General features: G+C 49.6%; 1 protein-coding gene across 1 annotated transcript in view; it reads right to left on the bottom strand.

Moving 5' to 3' along the window:
* Nucleotides 1–588: 588 nt before the first annotated feature.
* Notum (palmitoleoyl-protein carboxylesterase notum) overlaps nucleotides 589–19,270 on the bottom strand; it is a 113,355-nt gene continuing 94,673 nt past the window's right edge. Inside the window, exons 9-13 of the mRNA XM_089562453.1 lie at nucleotides 14,252–14,390; nucleotides 8,947–8,994; nucleotides 4,125–4,271; nucleotides 1,881–2,035; nucleotides 589–1,001 (exon numbers count right to left, since the gene is read on the bottom strand). Coding sequence (XP_089418579.1) covers nucleotides 688–1,001; nucleotides 1,881–2,035; nucleotides 4,125–4,271; nucleotides 8,947–8,994; nucleotides 14,252–14,390 — 803 coding nt within the window. The 3' untranslated portion in view covers nucleotides 589–687. The remainder of the gene's footprint in view (nucleotides 1,002–1,880; nucleotides 2,036–4,124; nucleotides 4,272–8,946; nucleotides 8,995–14,251; nucleotides 14,391–19,270) is intronic.

The following is a 19,270-nucleotide window of genomic DNA, read 5'->3' as shown; positions in this document are numbered from 1 at the left end:
AAGCACTAATTCATTTACTTGTGAAATGAGCAGCTGTTTCTATGAACCAGCTTGAATTCAGTGTTCCTTAAAATTACTCTCGTTCAGATTAGCAGAATGAATCAGCTGTAGTGTCTTGCAGCCATTGCTGAAATACAGGCTAAGTTGGTGTTCGGCTGTTAATCAATGTGGCACAGGCTTAAGGGCAGTACGCCTGAGATCACGGCGACTGAAAAACTGGGACTTAATGTCTTTCCATAAATAGGCGAATCTGCGCTAGTATGGCCTCTGTACCACTCGAGGGATATGCATGGATTGGCGACGGAGAAGCCTCGAATATCTACAGTCTTTTGGGCATTGATAAGGTAGGTGATGGGCCTCTCCCAGAACTCTACTGCTCGCTACCTCTTGCAGCACCAACCTACAATCGCTGGGCGACTGCCTCGAGGAACAGCTCAACACAATGTGTCGAGCGTCTCTCAGCACGTTGCTTTCAGGAGAGCTGCTTCCCTCGTTCAACTGAAATCCACGCCATACTGACCAGTAGGATGAAATAGTGCGAAACACCGAGAGAAACCGCCGGTGCCTAGTCCCTCTGTGTGTGCCAGTTGTAACGGCTATTTTAGTTGCAAACAACCAAGCGTCCCCGCGCGGTTCTTGTCCAACGGCAGACACACCGCACTCGACAACCAGCGGCTTAGGGGCGCGTCAGTCGTCGTGGAGCAGGGCTTCCGGGTCCATAGCAGCCAGCGCCGCCTGGTCGAGGCCCAGAGCAGCGGCGACGTCGGCCACGTCGAGGCCGAAGGAGCGGAGCAGGTCGGCGAAGCGCAGCTCGCGGCCCGTCATCGGGTCCAGCATGCGTGGGCAGCGGCGGTTGCACTGCGGCCACGCGCAGCTGTCCATCAGCCAGTGCTGACAGAGGTCCTCGTGCAGACGCCAACGATGTTGCGCGTGCCGGCTGCCCGGACGCTCGCGGGAGCGCCGCCGCGGCTGTACGGAGCTTCGCGGGGGTGCCACCGTCGCTGCGAAAAGCACGGCGTTGAACAGTACAGACTTGACAATTTAGCCAACTTGGAAGAAACAAGACGAGACTGACAAAAGAAGACAACAGAAGCGCTTACTCGCGAGCTGTATAGGCTCTATAGAACATAATTTGCATCTCAAGCCCTGCCGAAAAAAAGTTCTCTGATGCAATAACCCCATAGAGGCTTCACAATAGAACATCATACAATTTGTATGATATATATTTCAATTTGTATGACATTCTGTTACATCGCTCTGATGACTGTGTGATTCTACAGAAATGTATGACATTTGTATGATAATTTTCTATGACTTTTTATAAGTCCATTATATTTGTATGACAAACTGTATGAGTTTATTCCATCATACAACGTTATTCAGCAGGGAGGGAATGTTTAAATATGTGTGCAAGTGCAATTTTCAAGCTCAGCAAAAGAAAGTCTTAAGAAAAGCTTTGCAACAGCACGTTTTTCATTACCCGTGATTCAATTTTTTGTTACCATTATTCCCATTTCATGCCAGGCCAATTCATACTGCCTGCTTCCGCAGCAGGGAAGCAGTAAAACCATGCCATTCATCCAGAAGGTACTGCCATTCTCTTCACTCATGAATTCTAGAGGTTATTTGGGCTACAATTCATAATGCAATTTTCATTTTGCTATCATTGTTCTTGAACTGCAACGGAAGGATAAGGGCTAAGTCTTACTGCTTGGTGATCTTTCATCCCTGAGTACAGAGGGCAGAAAAATAAACTTTACGAACATACTTCCCTACAAAAATATATTCATGCCAGCAAGCACTAAACTCTTTATTAAAAACATGGGTATTTGTCAGTCAACAGGCTTTGAATTAACGTGCCTTCATGCGCCTTCACTTACTCTGATCTGATTTCTTGGTTTTCTGCGTGCCTTTCCTATTCCGCCGGCAGTTCTTTCTCCGGCGCTTCATCTTGCGTCGTCTCGCCTTGGGTTTTTGTGCGCGACCACTTGTCATCCTCGTTGCAGACATGTCCGCGAACATTCTGTGGGGAAAGTTGAACGCACAAAAATAAAGGAAACCTGCTTAACTGCACAATTTATAATGATCTGTTAGGAGGAACAGTTCCCGTCTACATCTTTTCAATGCGAAGTTAGGCTACTTTACGCCACGGAGCATTTTCTCAGAGTATGCTCTGAATGACTTCTTCGGATGTAAACTTTGCTAACAGTCTCATTGGCAGTGGCACGATCACTCATCGCTTTATGACAAAACCAGCAAATAAAAATGGGTAGCGCTAACTTTTACATACAAGCAGAGAGCGCCACAGGTAAGAATACCAACTGGAATTGTTGGTATCCCACTAATAAATAGACCTAGACAAAATGAACCTCTTTAACCTAATCCCGAGATGGAATGAACTATGGATGAGTTCTTTTCAAGAGAAGCGAAATGTGGGAGAGAGATGTATTTCCAGGAGGGCAAATGAGGTTATGAAATTTCGGAGAAAGGAGCATGCGCACGTGGCGCATGATAGAGCCAGCCGAGGATATTGATTAGTACAAATGAATCACGAATGTTTCCAAGTGTTTCCAGAGTAGCAGACGCATGACAAATTCGTTGCAGATTTTAACGTAGTAGCGTTATGGAGACTGTGCCGTAGAAAACCCGGTGTCACAGTCGTCGTTGAGCGTGAGGGAAAAATCCACGAAAAAACCAGACAAGCAACTCAGGAGGCCGCTGAGCAATCTAGGCCACGTATCCATGTGGCATCATTACAACATGCCCATCACATCGTGAGCAAGCTGGACACCGTGGCAAGTGGTGGTTGAATTAATGACTGTTCGCGCGAGGTTGCTCACGAAGAGCAATATGGATTGAAAGTCGCACCGGTGACCGCCTCCCAAAGATCTATGAATGTTAAGCAGAGGCAGGCGAATTGTGCATGATGGCCATTAGCTATCGCGTCATATCCTTAAGGCGGAGCTTAAGACACCCCTCCACTTTTTAACTGTTCGGTGTCTGCGTTGTAGCAGGTTCTGTCATAAACATTAGCGCTCGTATTCCCCACAAGAAGCGTTACCCAACTGGGTTTGCGTGCATCATTCGTGATGAAGTGATCGGTCCTTGTTCATGCATCGGTTGCTCTCGCAGAGCGTCAGTAGTGTGTCATGAGCAGCTCTCTCTTTCTCTTGGTCCTGAGGAAACATCTAGATGTCAAGAAACTTTTCCGCGAGACTCAGAGCTTTAAGCTGTACGTCAGTCTGCAGGTATCACTCTGCAGTTGGGAAAAATTGAAAGCGTTATAACAACCTCTTCACTACAAGATTAATATTAGATTAAGATAGTAAAAAGCTTAATGAATAACGCGCGCATAAACTGGGAGTCCATGGGAACTGGGAAACTTTCGGCTGCAAAATCTCGCTATGAGCCCTCCAAAGGAATGACGTTAAATAAATATGATATCCTAACATCTTCACAACCAAACTGTTGCCATGCCCACGTTTTGCATGTGTAGGTAACTGTCATCTATATTTTCATTTCCAAGAAATCAACATTTTATATACATGAAATATATTGTTTTACCTGCTTTTGCCCAACAGTGTCCCGTATCAACACCCAGTAACTCGGCCTCGATTTAGAGCGCACAGATTGTGCAAAGAAACACCGCGTCTGAGAAGGAGTTACCTTGTCTGCATAGGTTTCAGTGTATTTCCGAGAAAATCCTAACATGCGAAGGCAGACACGAAAAGCGTTGAAGGTAAGAGCGCTGTCGTCCCTTTATGCCCGTAGAAAGCACTGAACAATCAGCTGCCGCATCACCCAGCAATTAGCAACATTCTGCGTAAGATTTAAACATAAATGAAATTGGCGTATAGATTTAACTTTTGAACAGCTAGGACACTGATTTACTATAATGAAATCTGTCAAACATTATTTTACTCTCAATTTTAAATCTATTAAGAGGCATGCAAGGAACTTGTTTTTATGTATATAACTGTTACTAACTTTCTAGGCTTAACGTACCGCCACCGCGGTATGTGCATTTTGTTTTCTAATTTCTCAAACAAAAAACAACATGTCGGTAACAACAGGGTTCAGAAGAACTGTAAACTGAGGACGGTCCCTATCACTTTCTGCATCACCTTGTCTCATTCTCTCGCGCTGGAAGCCGATCGTAGAGGTTGTGATTCGGGTGATGCTCGTGGTGATTGTGTTCATGTCTCTGCAACTCCCAGCAACGCAGGGCCTCGGGCAGAGATATGCCGCAGATCTCAATGGTCTGCCAACTCCTGGAACATAACCGAAAGAATGGCAGTTAGAAAGGCACAAACATGGCCCAATGTCCACAGCAGTACGCCATATTACATTGGGCTTTTCGGCTGGCTGGCACCATTCTAGGCGCTGAAATAAAAAGTGGCGAAGAACACACCCACGAGAATCAGCACATCGCTTCTTCTTATTATTTTTAGTAATCAACAATGCGTTTAATTTTACACCCGGGTTGCGCAGGTCTCGTCGGCAGCATGTTTGCCATGAAGGCATGAACCGGTCTGGAACGCGATCCTGCATATCCAAGGGGCACCGATTGAGTAAAATAAAGCAAAGGATATAATAACGGCCTTTACTAGACGCACAGCCGATCAAGAGATCATAAGGGATAAAAGTGAATTGGGATTTTGAGTTTCAGTAGCATCCTTAAAGTGAGGCTTCCCCTTTAGTCTGACGTGAACACTTAGTGATTTTGTGCCAAAAATTATATTTGAACCATCAATGTTACGTGCTACAATAAAGAATAAAATGCACGAATATACTTAGTGGCGTTAGTATATCAATATAAATTCCTAGAGACCACAAGGATAACGTGTCTAAGAAAGCGTGACAAAGGAGAGTGTCCCTTGAGAAAAAAAAATTGACGACGCCGCAGGCATGAACTTCGCATATTCAGACTACCCCAGCATTAAGGTAACTGTCTCGTGTCGATGCCGAGGAAAAAGTGTGAACAGCAACACTTCATGGATAAGTCATTTCAATAGTTCTTGCACATGAACTTCAAATGTCTGATGAAATATTAAAGGCAATCTTGAATTATTAAAGATGGTTGGACTGATGATAGTGCGTGGACAAGAGGTCTTTTTTCGCTATGGAAGACTTTTTCGTGCCATACGTCGTAGAAGCAAAATACTTTGGAGGTTTGACTTCAGCAAAGGATGCACCACCGCACTAAGTCTGTGACCCTACTTCTTCAGTCATAAGCCGCATCCGTTTTGACAGAAGCAGGTTTGTAGTCTGCCAGTATATACAGGGTGTCCACGCTAACTTTAGCCAAGGGTTAAAATATAAAATATTTGAGGTAGGTCAGGGAAACCACGTAGATACATCTACCAACTGGCTTGCGCATCATAAGAAGTTTTTGTTTTTCAATTAATTAGTTAGCAATTAAGATAATTTTTCTAAACGCGTGAATATTGGCTTTAGACAGCAAATGTGAACAGCAAAGTTGGAAAGCGCCTTCCGAAACCCCAATCTATTTATTTGAGATAAAGAAAGCCTCATGTGTATCGTTTTTAAGGCCTCCAAAAAAAGTCCGCGAAATACAAAAAATCACGTGAGTAGCGCACTCGCGCGCCACGATTGTGTTGCTCTCAATCATGGCTTGAGTGAACACACCAGGCTGTTTCATTCATCCGAAGCAACAACGGGCCAGGCGCAGTCCGACAACGGATCTTTTTCACGAGCGCTTCAGGTGCATAAGGTCTTGTCGAGCGCATAGGTGATGCATCAAATTTATAACACAGCCAAACAACCACAGAACAAACAAAACTTGTACTGCAGCAAAAATAAAGGTCGAAAGAAGCACGACGCGATGAAAAACTACGCAAAGACCGCGCCGGAAATGGTGGCTGACGAATAGGATTGGATCGACTTTTGGGACTGACGCTCTGCCGCGGCCCATGGTAGGAGTTTACTTTACATGGAAAGCAGCATGCCTCGGTTACCTCAGCGGAATGCTGTTGGAGAAAAGAGCACTGGTGGCAGAAAATCACGCAATTAGTTTAATTCAGTTTCTTTCATACCAGCACTATACTCGAATGATCTCAATTTATTAATCCCAATATTAAACTAATTGCGGGTATAGAAATTTGGTAGGCTGAATTTTGTCGTTTGCAACAGAGAGTTTCTTTTAACTTTTTTTTTTATGTGAGAAAAACAAACTATGTATACGATGTCGTAAGTTCAAATCCCTCGAGGGATATTCACGGATGCCCGCCGGACATCCATCAGCGGATATCCGCCAGACATCCGATAACGAATGTCCCTCAGACATACTCAAAATCTCCGATGCGTATGTACGAATATGGACGTACGTAGGCATGCCTTACGGACATCCCCACCTGGCACTTCAGATTCGGATCTTAATCGTACGCACCGCGGATATCTGTGGTTGACTGTAGATATTTTATGTGCTCCTCTGTAGCACATATGTAATCTTATGCCTCGAGACAGGTTGCTTCCTAACAAGACGAAAATCGTTTTCGTCTGCACAGTGTATAGAGACGGTGATCGAACAACCCTTGGCAATTACAGACCTATGTTACGAATGTTTTCAAAAATAGCAGAGCACGTAATCGATTCAAAGTTTAATTGTTTTTTGGTTTATAAAAACAGGTTTGAGAAAGGAAAGTCAGTTTATATTTTAAGGGTGTGTATCGACCCAAAGCGGCTCAGGCAGTGAGCGACACCGTAGTGAAGGGCTCCGGAATTTTCGACCACCTGGGCTTCTTTAACGTGCACTGACATCGCACAGTACACGGGCCTCTAGAACTTCGCCTTCACCGATATTCGACCTCTGCTGCCGGGATCGAACTCACGTCTTTCAGGTCAGCAGCCGAGCGCCATGACCCCTGAGCCACCGCTGCGGCCATAATTACGATCTTGACGGTATCATTGTAATTCATACGTTATTGTATTGTCTGTGAGCAGATCACTTATGTGTATCAGTATATATTAGTCAATTAAATTTGTTCTCATTAATACATGTGCGACATCCTTTAGTACTGTATCTAACCAGTGCAATTTAACTTTTCTCGCTTCTTTAATTTGCCCCATCAGTATTGCGTATTTCCAATCGTCGCACCGCTGTCTGGAGCCTTGTGTGCAATATAGGTTCCGAGGCCTTCTGAGGCGTTTGAATATGCCTTGTGCCTCCGCTCACCAGGCAGGATGGAAAAATCTAATGTATACATGGTCATACTGAAGACACAAAACTACGCAGGAAACAGGACACAGAAAAGAAGCAGACAGGACGAGCGTAGACTAACAACTGATTTATTGGTCGAAAACAACCTTCCTTCAAGAGCAACGCATGCGCAACCAAACTTAACGCCCAAAGCAAAAGTACACAATCTTATCAACCCAAAAAGTCAAGTTCCTTCTGATACAGGTGAATCGATGCCTCGCTAACACATTTTTCCGCACCGTATCTAGCAATTTGCCAGGCTTCAAAGATCTCGCGTGCCTTCATGTCCTTCGCGCAGCCTATAATCTCCGTTTGCTTGAAAAGCGGCGTACAAAATACTTGTTTATCCTTGTCATTGATCTTACAAGACTGGCAGTGCCTTGCTAAATGCTGCCCACCGTGCTGGCTCAAAGAGTTATTATGCTCCTGAAGGCGTTTATTAATGCAGCGCCCCGTCTGCCCTACATATACGGAACCAGTATGTCTTACCAACTCATCAGTATGTCTTACCAACTAGCCTCTCATCACACACTTCTAGTATACATGGTCTGTTCCCAAAGTAGTAGGACTCATTTTTTTAACAAAAATTTATTCAAGGGAATAGTACAAACGATTACAATTTTTCAAGGTAGCACGCACCTACAGGCTGCTGCCAATGAGTTTTACAGTTTTGGTACGCCTCCAGGAACGCCTGGACCGGAATGCTGTTTAGCTCCCTCGTCACGGCCTGTTGAACCACATCTACCGATCAGTGATGTTCCCCCTTGAGCGTCGATTTTTTTCTCGGGAATAAAAAAAAGGCTGGCGGGGCCAAGTCGAGGCTGTAGGGGGGCTGAGGCAGCGTTGCCATCATGTGCTGGGCAAAAAATTGGGGTCCTCATTCACATGATGAAGATCCTACCTGTTGGCCTTTTCCTCCTCTGACAACACTCCCGGCACCAACTTCGCGGACGCTTTCCTCATGGATAAGTTTTCTATCATGGTCTCAAAAACTTGGGTTTGAGGAATGCTCAAGTCATCAGTAATCATTCCGATACTTATTCTACGATCACTGTTAAGTAAATGGTTCACTCGCTACACATTTTCGTTGGTCTTGCTAGTCGAAGGGCGTCTGGAGTGGTCGTCTTCCTCCACTCTTTCCTTACCTTCTCGTAAAAGCTTGTGCCACTCAAAAAACACCTGATCTACCCATGGAAGCGTCACCGTAGGCCTCCTTAATTATGTTGCGAGTCTCTTTGCCGGTTTTACCAAGATTTGCTCAAAATTTGATCGCGTATCGCTGACCCAGTAAACGCTCGATGACTGCGTGACGAGACGTTTCGACAGGGGTTCACAGTACAAGCGACCTCCTCTATTTAACGGCCGGGAGCCGACTGCGGATTTTCCCCAGCATTCCTAATATTCCCCTTCCACGATCCTGCACGCGCAGACCACCTCTCGTCCGCCAGTTCGCCCAGGAAAAAACCAGTCCTACTACTTTCAGAACAGACCCTGTATATGCATGCACACCTCACCTGATTCCGTCGAAAAGAAATGAGTGAATGAAAATGAATGAATGAATGCTTAGTAGCTCGAGGTGCTAGCGCCCTCTCTCGACCGAAGCCACAGAGGGGGCGCCTCTGCGAAAGGAACAGAAATAATTATGAGCAAAAGAAAAAAAGTAAACCCGCTATGTGTAAAGAAACCGAGCAACATTCATGAAACAAGAGACAGGAAATAACACGTACCTTTTAGTCAGAATTTCGTGTGAAATGCAAGATGGTGCGAATAAGGCTCTGAAATAAAAAAATGTGTGCCATATTTTACAATCCCGTAAATAAAAAAGAAAATGCGACGTTGTGGTTACAGAAACTTGTTACAATTAGTCGGCCTTAGTAGCAGGCATAATAAAGGCTCGGCGAGCAGAATGTGGTCATTCCCCCTCAACCTCAACCCATCCCCCCCCCGCTTTCCCTTCTCCATTTTGCCCTCGCGCGCCCTCCACATGAAGATGACGGAGGTAGTGCATAACACAGGCAGAGGGTGCTCACGTGATCTGAGCGGAACCAACTGTGTGTCTTTGTCAGAGGTGCGTATCATAGCTAATCTGTAAAAACATTGGTTAAGAAATGCTTCCCTGCCTCAAACAGCTGCTGAATTGCTGAATGCGATACAGTTCTCACAATGACGAAAACATTATTCAAACACAGTGGTTTCTCTAAAACTTGCGGAAACATAGGAGGCTGCTATATGGTTGTCTGAGATAGCAAAAAGAAGGGAATCGCGCTGCACCTATTATAAACGCTGTTTGAGGCGACATTAGCATTCTAGATATTGGAAACGACAACATTTCAAAAAACAAGCATAGAAAAAATTATTCTTTGTCGTTGTGGATGGGGCGACATTTTATTTCCCATTTCATTTGGGAAAGTGCGTGTAAATTTAACCAAAATTTTCGCCTTTGAAACATTGCTTCACAGTGCGGTGCTGAAAGCGTTAAATATCTTCTCTAGTCGCTTCGTGTTTAAGTTGCCGTAAGCACCGCTTATATACAGGAAGGCTAAATACAGAGGTCTGTTCTCCGCCCTAGATATTTCTACGCATTGAAGAATTACGAACCGGCTGTCATCCAAGCGCCTACCCCTCCTGAACGTGTTGTGAAGTTCTCCCAGTATTTTATTATTCCATTTTGTGATGCGCAACAGACGTTCTCGTAATTGGTTTGCGGGATTCTGTACTGGCCTTAACTACTTTCCCATTGTAGATTAAAGAGCGTACACCTGCCCCATACTTAGCGATAGCAGAGGAGCCGTATGACCAGTTATATCGCGACTACCACGTGGAACGTGGTCGAAGGCTGAGAGCGGCAGCTATGTTGCGCTACCTATGGTGTCTATATTGAGTAGTGTTACGTTTCGCCGTCGTCGTGGGGAAGAAAACGGCATGGCTGCAGCGGAACGCCGACTAACCCCGAGACGTGCGTTGGGTGAGCGCCTGGATTGCCTCGGAAGCCGCGTCCGTCTGCCCGGTTGAGCGAGCGTCTCCCCTACACCGCGTGCGAACGCACGTTCGAACGCATGAACTGCGCGGGAACGCCGCTCGTGGACATTCCGGCGTCTGCGCTACGAGCCAAGACGAGGGGTGCTCTCGAAAGAACGGACGAAGTACGGGCCGAGGACATTGTAAAGTTTAAGGCCGGCCAGCAGCGTAATCGTCCGAGGCTGTCATCACGGTACTCCAAACGCGACATGCGCCGAAAAAGGGCCAGACTGACTGGGCGCGTTCAGAAAAAACGAAAGCCACCTGACCCGTTGTGGCGACCCTGCGGTACTTCTTGTAGGACGTGTGAACCTCGCAGCGGGTCGCAGAGAAGGACGCCCAGCTACCGCATGAAAGAACGCCGCAGAACGCGTTCCAGTCGAAGGACATTGCCGAATCGAGAAAGGAGTTCTCGTAGGCGTTTCTTTCATACGCGACCGTCACCCCCTCGCATTCAAATGCTCAGACGCTGCTCGGGTGTTGAAGACGTGCGGCCGGGGTGCGGAAGAAATCGTAGTTACATGGCGTCTGGGGCTAGCAGGTGTCGAAGCGCAGTTAAGCCCTTCGATATTGTCGATTGTCCTTTGCTAAAGCCACCGTTGGTGTGCGACCGCGCAGGGCGCGGTTGAAGAATAGGCAACCCCTTTGAGCCGCGGCGCGGCTCGTTAGCAGCGGATTCCGAGCATGTCTCTGCTGTTTGCTTTTTCTTTTTTTTTGGCTTTCCTGCAGAAAAAAAGTTTTGAGCAGGAATAGGTTTCGGACGTGTTGTTTACATTGGAAGCGTTTCCTTTGATAAAAATTGTTTTGAAACATGCACTAGTGGTGCCCATGTGTAGCAGCGTCCGCCAAAACGAGAAGTGCTAGCCAGACGGGCCATTGTAGGCCACTAGCATAAGCGCCTGGAGTCGCTTGACTTTATGGCATTGTCTGGTTTTGAGCGAAGCCTTGAGGGGTTATGCAAGGTTTACAAAAAGGGGAAGTCTCAACGGCATCGCCGATAGCTTAAGTCGAGGTCCCTAGCACAAGAATCAGCATCAAAGTTGCTGTTTGCTGGTGTTTTTATGCGAAGCATACTAAAATAGCCCAACCCAGCTCCTCGAGCGCGGCGGTGTCGTTACCATTGACCTTTCGTGACCTCCATGTCATACCACGTGATTCGTGACGTCACAGCAGATGAAAAAATGGCTGAGGCTTAGCTTAGGTTAAGCCCAGTCAGATGCGAAGCATATTGTCGCCGAGTTGCATATCGAGCACGCCGCTTGGCTAGACGTTCTTCACGCTCTTCATCAGTCTCTGTAGCACGCCGCAACTTTTGCTTCTCATTCCAACGAGCAGCCCTGTCTCCAGGAGGCATCTCTATCCCGTGTACGCCTAGCAGTGGCAGGCGCACCCCCTTGTATACCGCCGCTCCAGCATCACGTGTTCACTACAGCGCACCTAGCGGCAGAAGCAGGAAACACATTGGTCGCGAAGCCTCGCGCGACGGCGCGAGCTGGGGCCCCGTTTCTCCTATGTCGTTACGTCACGCATCACGTGGTCATCCTTGGTCACGACGCCTCGCGCGACGGCGCGAGTTGGGCCCCCGTTTTTTCATCTGCTGTGACGTCACGCATCATGTGGTATGACATGGAGGTCACGAAAGGTCAATGGTAACGACACCGCCGCGCTCGAGGAGCTGGGTTGGGCTATTTTAGTATGCTTCGCATAAAACGGGGGCCCAACTCGCGCCGTCGCGCGAGGCGTCGTGACCAAGGATGACCACGTGGTGCGTGACGTCACAGCAGATGAGAAACGGGGGCCCAGCTCGCGCCGTCGCGCGAGGCGTCGCGACCAAGGAGGACCACGTGATGCGTGACGTAACGACATAGGAGAAACGGGGACCCAGCTCGCGCCGTCGCGCGAGGCGTCGCGACCAATGTGTTTCCTGCTTCTGCCGCTAGGAGCGCTGTAGTGAACACGTGATGCTGGAGCGGCGGTATACAAGGGGGTGCGCCTGCCTCTGCTAGGCGTACACGGGATAGAGATGCCTCCTGGAGACAGGGCTGCTCGTTGGAATGAGAAGCTAAAGTTGCGGCGTGCTACAGAGACTGATGAAGAGCGTGAAGAACGAATAGCCAAGCGGCGTGCTCGATATGCAACTCGGCGACAATATGCTTCGCATCTGACTTGGCGTAACCTAAGCTAAGCCTCAGCAATTTTTTTCCTTTTGTAGGATTTTGAACCTATTGGTTTTGTTTATTGTTTTAAATTGAGATACGCTTTCTTGTGTAATGTGCAAATTTGTGGACACTTTCTAAGTGCTGGTGGACTACTCCCAGGGATTAATTGGCTTTGTAAGAAGGAAAGAGCCTGGCATTGCTTGGTGGGGATTGTGTCGTGGTTGCTGACTGAGCGGTTGGGTTTTCGGCGAGGTTCTAACGCTAGCGGAGCACGAGTAACATTAAGGTGCCCTTTGTGAACCTGCACGTGCCAGGGTGCGCTAAGCTCCAGAACCGCCGAGAGACAACCGACTCCGGTTAAGACCAGCCTCAGGCGACATCCCTCCGGATAGCGGATGTTGTCCCCTGTCCATCGGGATCTCCTTCTCCCGGCGGGGCAGTCTGTTACGTTTCGCCTTCGTCGTGGGGAAGAAAACGGCATGGCTGCAGCGGAACGCCGATTAACCCCGAGACGCGCGTTGGGTGAGCGCCTGGATTGCCACGGAAGCCGCGTCGGTCTGCCCGGTCGAGCGAGCGTCTCCCCTACCCCGCGTGCGAACGCACGTTCGAACGCATGAACTGCGCGGGAACGCCGCTCGTGGACATTCCGGCGTCTGCGCTACGTGGATGGCATCGTTCCCCCTCTCCCAGCGCGTGACGGCGGTGATCCCTCAGGAGTGTGTGTGCGTTTGTGATTGGTGCCACTGAGAACTTCCTTCCTCGGCAGGCCGGGAAAGGGCACTCTTTAAAACCTCGGCAGCGGTATGGCCGAGGAACTTTTTTCATCTGATAGTCTCATCATGTGCTTTCCTCATGAAGCGTTCCAGCAGTGAGCGTCTCGTTACCGAGCTCACTTGTAAATAATGTAAATTTTGCTGTATAAAGTTTTCTCTCCTTGTCTTTTCCCGCATCCTCGTCTCCGACCTCCCTCATTCCCTCTCCGGTACGACCATGGTACCTCATCTTTGACAGTAGGTATGCTGACCGGTTCGAGAACAGCACGCCTCCTGTTACGACGCGGTGGTGGCGCTGCCAGCGGAAGCCCTGTTCGCGCCCACTACCTCCCGCCTTTGCTATTCCTGCATAAGGCCTTGAATCCCGTCGAAAAATAGCCAGACTCTGCCTTTTCCACAGGTTTTATCATTCTCCTTTGAGTCTTCAGTTATCACCTCTGCACACCGCCTTTCACTTCGCATCAGTCATCCGAAAGCTGTTCATACACCTCGGGCATCCACTTCTGCGCACCTGAAATCATTCTTCGCCCAGACCGCAAGAGACTGGAATGACCTGCCCGCTGAAGCTTTCATCCATCCTGGCCTGGAATCCTTCAAATCATTCATCACTGATTTATTTAAACGATATGTATGCCTACACCTGATGTAATGCCGCTAGTGGGCCTTTGAGGTACTAATAAATAAATAAATAAATTAATCCTTCAATTATTTTCGAGCTCGCATGTTTTAGAAGTAAAAAGAGATTTATATAACAGGTGTGGAAGCTAACCGCAAGATAAGCAAGTCATCCTTAACGAGCATTGACCCTAGCTCGCACGGTTCAGTGACCACCGTTCAGCTGCTGGCCGTAAAATATAACATATATATTGATATCGGAACGCTGAAGTGTGGTTATGAATTATGATGAAAGTTTCCATGACAACCTCTGTCATGCGTAACCTACGGTTCAATTCACATATTTCCCGCACTAAATACCAGACTACTCAACCATGCGTTTGCTGGGGATGATCGTCAATCCTAGGCACCACCCTCCTTCACTAGCGGCTAGTCCCGGGACTAGGCGATGTATGAATCAGGCTTACGTCACATTCATGAGAGTTTTGCGTAGCTTGCTCCCTAGGGCATGAATGTAGTCCCAGTGAGCCTTGCTTGATGGGGCAGCGACGTTGTTCACAGCCATCTGGGCTTCGTCGAAGACCCATTGAAATACGAATGTTGGTGCTGAAAAAAGCAAGAAAAAATGTTCCGGTCAAGTTTCATCACATGCTCGCAAAGCTCGGTTCGGTTTTATGGTGTTAAAAGTCCCAAAGCAACTCAGACTATCATCATCATCATCATCACCAGCCTGACTACTGCAGGGCAAAGACCTCTGCCATGTCTCTCCAATTAACCCTTTCCCCTGGCAGTTGCGGCCACCCTATGCCCGCCAAGTTCTTAATCTCATCCACTCACTAAACTTTCTGCCACCCCCTGCTACGCTTGCCTTCTCTTCGAATCCACTCCGTTAACCTTAAGGACGAGCGGTTATTTTGCCTCTGCATTACATGCCCCTCATCTACCACGCTCTTAAACATCTCGATTGCGCAACGTCTGCATGACTGCTGAGGTTTCAACTAAGTCAAATGGTTTCTCGTAATCAATGAAGGCTATATACAGGGGTCCGTTACATTCTTTACATTGCTGTGTCACCTGATTGATAGTGTGAGTATTTTAAATTGTCAAGCATCCTTTATGAACGCCTGCCTGATCATTTGGTTGACTTAAGTCGAAGGTTGTCCTGACTATCCGCGATTACCTTAGTAGTAGTAGTAAAAGACCTTTATTCGGCCATTATTTACAGGCCGAGCATGTCGACCGCCTGGGCGACCTGAAGTCGCTGTTCTTCCTCCCCTTCAGTGCCAAGCCAGTCGAGCCAGGTGGTGATGGATAAAGAACGTGGGGGGTAGGAGACACGTACAAGCGCAAAAAAAACACAGACAGAGAAGATACTTGGACAACACGGAACCCGACTGCTGAGCAGCCCGGCAATAGAAGAGGCAATGGGCCAGGTCCGCATAGATACAGGGACAGTTGGGACAGGAAGGGTCTGATCGATAGCGACAGAGAAAGAGGCGAGAAGGGGTGATAACTGCATTCAATTGGATGTGCCGAAGAAGGCGAGCCTCCGGCACCGTGAGCGATGGATGAGAGGGAGGGTAAAGGCATTTGTCTAGGCGGAGCTCGAGGTAAACCTCTTTTATAATGCGGCGAAGGGTGAGTTTCCCACCGTCCTCCGAGGGCTTGGGCCAGGGGATCAACGGTGCCCGGAAAAGTGTGTTGCGGACGAGCTGATGGGTCAGCTCACGTCAATCCCTGAATGCCCAGGGACCCGGCGGAGGAAAACGATGGAAGGATGCAGTGCGGAGACCGCTCGTTCGACCTCCTGTTGGAGAGAAGGGGTTAGGGTGCGTTTCTGTATGTGGTGTATAGCGGTTGTGAGTCTGAAAAGACTGTGTACTCCTGAAGAGAGGGAAGGAGAGAAAATGACTGGAGGGCATGCGCAATGGCGAGGACCTCGAGGTACAGAGTATCCGGAGGGTGTAGATACGGCCCGCTGGTGTGGGTTTCAGGAGCGGGGAGGTGGGGATGGTACAGGGCGTAGCCGCAGGAACCTCGAGGAGCCACGAAGGCGGTATCCGTGTAGGCTACACCCTGGGTATCAAAGAGAGGGGAATGGTGCTGCGCGGCCGCACGAGGACGGCCGGCGTGCAGGACGGGGGACATGTTGGTCGGGAGAGGAAGGATACGAAGATTGGGAGCCGGGGTTGCGATAGGAGAGGTAAAAGGGGCGATGGGAATGGGCGAGATAACCGCTTGAGTCAGTAACCACTGACCCTGACGGGTAAGGGAAAGGCGGGCAAGCTGCGAGTCATGATGGAGAGAGAGAAGAGAACGGAGAGGATGAAAGAGGCCTGTGGCAAATATCTTAGCGGTAGAGGTGGTGATAGGGAGGCTGAGAGCTGCCTTGCAGAGGCCCACAAGGGCAGTCTCGAGAGTGTTGAGTCTGATTGAAGGAAATGTAGGGTGCAAAGTACAAGACCTTGTTGAGGGCCAGCGTGTGGGCAACTCGGCACGCGTGAGCCTCGTGGAGACCTGAGCGCCGAGTGACCACGCGCCGCAGTCGATGAGTTACGGAGTGGCAGGTGGTGACAGCGTGGTGGAGGGCTTGCACGTTCTTGGCTGCGTGCAAAGGAAAGCCAAGAACTTTGCACTGCGTGACGACAGGAATGGGAGAGCCAGAAAGGTGGAGAGAGACGAAGTGGTTGTGTGAGCGCTGGTATGAGGAATGGTTGAGAAGAAGAAGCTCGGATTTTTCAAGAGCAGGAGAGAGGCCAGCGGTGGTGAGAAAGGAGTCAATGAAATCTAGGCCACTTTGCAGGGTGTCCTGTACGTGACCGGGAGAGGCCGACGAACACCAAAGAGTGTTGTCATCGGCGTAAAATATATGATGCAGGTCGGGAATTTCAGCTGGCTGGGAGGCGAGAGGGGCCATAGTAAAATTGAAAAGGGTAGGAGAGAGAACAGCACCTTCAGGAGTGCCACGGGTGAGGTGTGGGGGTCGGACAGATGGGTGTCTACTCGAAAGTGAGCCACACGTTTAGAGAGAAATGAATGGATATAAGAGTACATGCTGGGGCCACAGTCTAAGCAGTCGAGTTGGGAAAAGATGTGGTCGTGGCAAACACTGTCGAAGGCCTTGCGAACATCGACGGTCACAAGTACGTGAATTTGAGTGGGGGTAGGTGACAGAAAGGTGTGCTGGAGAATCGGAAACATGTCCTGTGCACAGACGCGGCGTCGGAAGCCGATGAGAGAATGGGGGAAGAACTCTCTCGCCTCGAGAAAATTAGAGAGGCGAGTCAAGTCCATTCGCTCAAGGGTCTTACCAACGCACGATGTCAGGGAGATTAGGCGGAGGTTAGAGAGAGAGGGAGGTTTGCCCGGCATTGGAATCATAGAAATGGGGGAGGAGGTCCAGGAGGTGGTCAGGCAGCCGCTGTCCCAGGCCTCATTGTAGGTTTGAAGGAGGAATTCTTTTGCGCAGTCAGGAAGGTTGCAAAGTGTGGTATATGTAATGGCATCCTCACCGGGAGCCGAGCGTGTAGCATTAGCAGCCAGAGCCGATTCGAGCTCTCGGAGAGTGAAGGAGCGGTCCAGATCGGGGTTAGGTCCGCCCGAGTACACCGGGTAGGAGGGTGCCACATGGGGAGGGAGGTAGAGAGAGGCGAGCTGATCAAAAACATCAGAGGGAGTCCCCTGAGTGAGGGCTTTAGTTAGAGCAAGGGCAGGCTTAGTGCCAAGGAGGGATTTGAAGAGAGACCATGTGGATGGCGAATGCAAAGCAGAGTCAAGACGGTTACAAAGAGCACTCCAACGAGAGTGCTCGAGTGAGGTGCAGTGGGTGACGATCTCGGCCCGCAGAGCAGTGATCCGGGAGGAGAGTTGGGCATTGTGGAGTTTGGAGCGAAAGGAGCGTTGAAGACGTTTACAGCGACGCCATAAACGGAGAAGGTGAGGATCTGGGTCTGGGACTGTGTGACCAGTGCGAATGCGACGGCTACTGCACGTGAGCGCTGCAGTGATGCGCGACGTCCAGTCGTCGTAGGACTGAAAGGAGTCGGAGGCGAGATTAGTGCGGAAGGCGTGCCAGTCAGTGTGAATGACCGGATGACATCGAGGGATGTGGGAAAGAGAGGTGTGAATATGGACGAGAAAGTGGTCACTGCGAAGAGTTTCGGCTGTCACCTGCCAGTGAAAGGAAAGTGAACCCCGAGAGAAAGTGAGGTCAGGTGTCGTGGGGCGCTGTGATACATTGCCCGCTCGAGTAGGGCAGCCAGGAGTATTAAGAAGGGTGAGGTGGCGTTCCTGGGCCAGACAGTGGAGGAGGCGGCCGGGTTTGAGGGTTTAAGGGTAGCCCCAGAGTGTGTGAGGGGCATTGAAGTCACCACAAAAAGAGGAGATGGGAGTTAGAAGGAAGACAGTGAAGGAACTTTCTGTCGTGTCCGGTCGCTGTGTTGAATGCAGCGAAAGACGCACACGGTACTTTTAGACTTCGTTTATTTAAAGCCGATGAGGGTGCGACCAGCGTCGACCGAGGCAGGAGCCGAACTGGCCGCCCGAAGAAAGGAGGGAGTGGAGAAGCGTCCACGGCAGGGAGTGGCTTCCCAGAACAGGAGGAGGGTGCGGGGGCGCACCGTGGGGGGGCATCCGGCGACAGCGTGCGACGAGGGGCAAGCGGTCGTTAGGAGGGGATGCGAGTGGTCGTTAGGAGGAGGATTGAGTGGTCGTTAGGAGGAGGATGCGAACTGTCGTTAGGAGGGGAATGCGAGTGGTCGTTAGGAGGGGGCGCACACACACAAAAGCAATAAGGGGACACAACACTTCCTTCCCCCTTAGAAAGTTGCCTGGTATCGTGCAGGGGGTCGGCGCTCACGCGTGGAGGCGCGCTGGCTTTGTGCGCTCGGGGGAGAAACACTTGTAGGCTGGCTGTTGTTCGCTGTGTCTCCTGGGTCTGTCCTGGGCGAAGTCTCTTCTTCCGGGAAGAGGTGCCAGGCTATGTGGGAAAATGGTGCACGTGTTCTCTCCGCTGGCGGACAGCTCTCAGACGGCGTCGTAAATCTACGCAGCTGGTTGAGATGTCGGCGTGCTACTGTGCCATGTATGTTGACGAGCCAAGAGCGCAGGCCTATGCGTCTGACAATTGTAGCTTCCTCCCAGCGTGGCTTTTTCAGAAACTGTCGGGCGAGGACGCGCTGCCCCTCATTAAGCGTGCCGCAGCGCGGAATTGCTTTTTCTTCCCGGAACGTCTCTGCCTTTGGCTCGGGGAGGATGGCTGTGAGCTGGGTTCGCATTTCACGCTCGAACATCATTTTCGAGGGGGTCTCGCCTGTTGTGCTCTGAACCGTCGTGTGCTGCTTGAAGAGAAAGCGCGCAAGGCGGCGCTGCATCGAGCCTGTCTGATCTCTTTCAAGGGCGCGTTTTAGCTCGGCTACGTAGCGCTCGGCTTGTCCGTTTGTCGCTGGGTGGTAGGGGGCCGATGTAACTGATGAGATCCCGTTGTC

Source organism: Amblyomma mixtum, chromosome 10, assembly GCF_055824585.1.
Source record: "Amblyomma mixtum isolate Tamu chromosome 10, ASM5582458v1, whole genome shotgun sequence".
NCBI lineage: Eukaryota > Metazoa > Arthropoda > Arachnida > Ixodida > Ixodidae > Amblyomma > Amblyomma mixtum.
The sequence above is the reverse complement of the archived record's forward strand: the minus strand, read 5'-3'. Positions and strand labels throughout refer to the sequence as shown.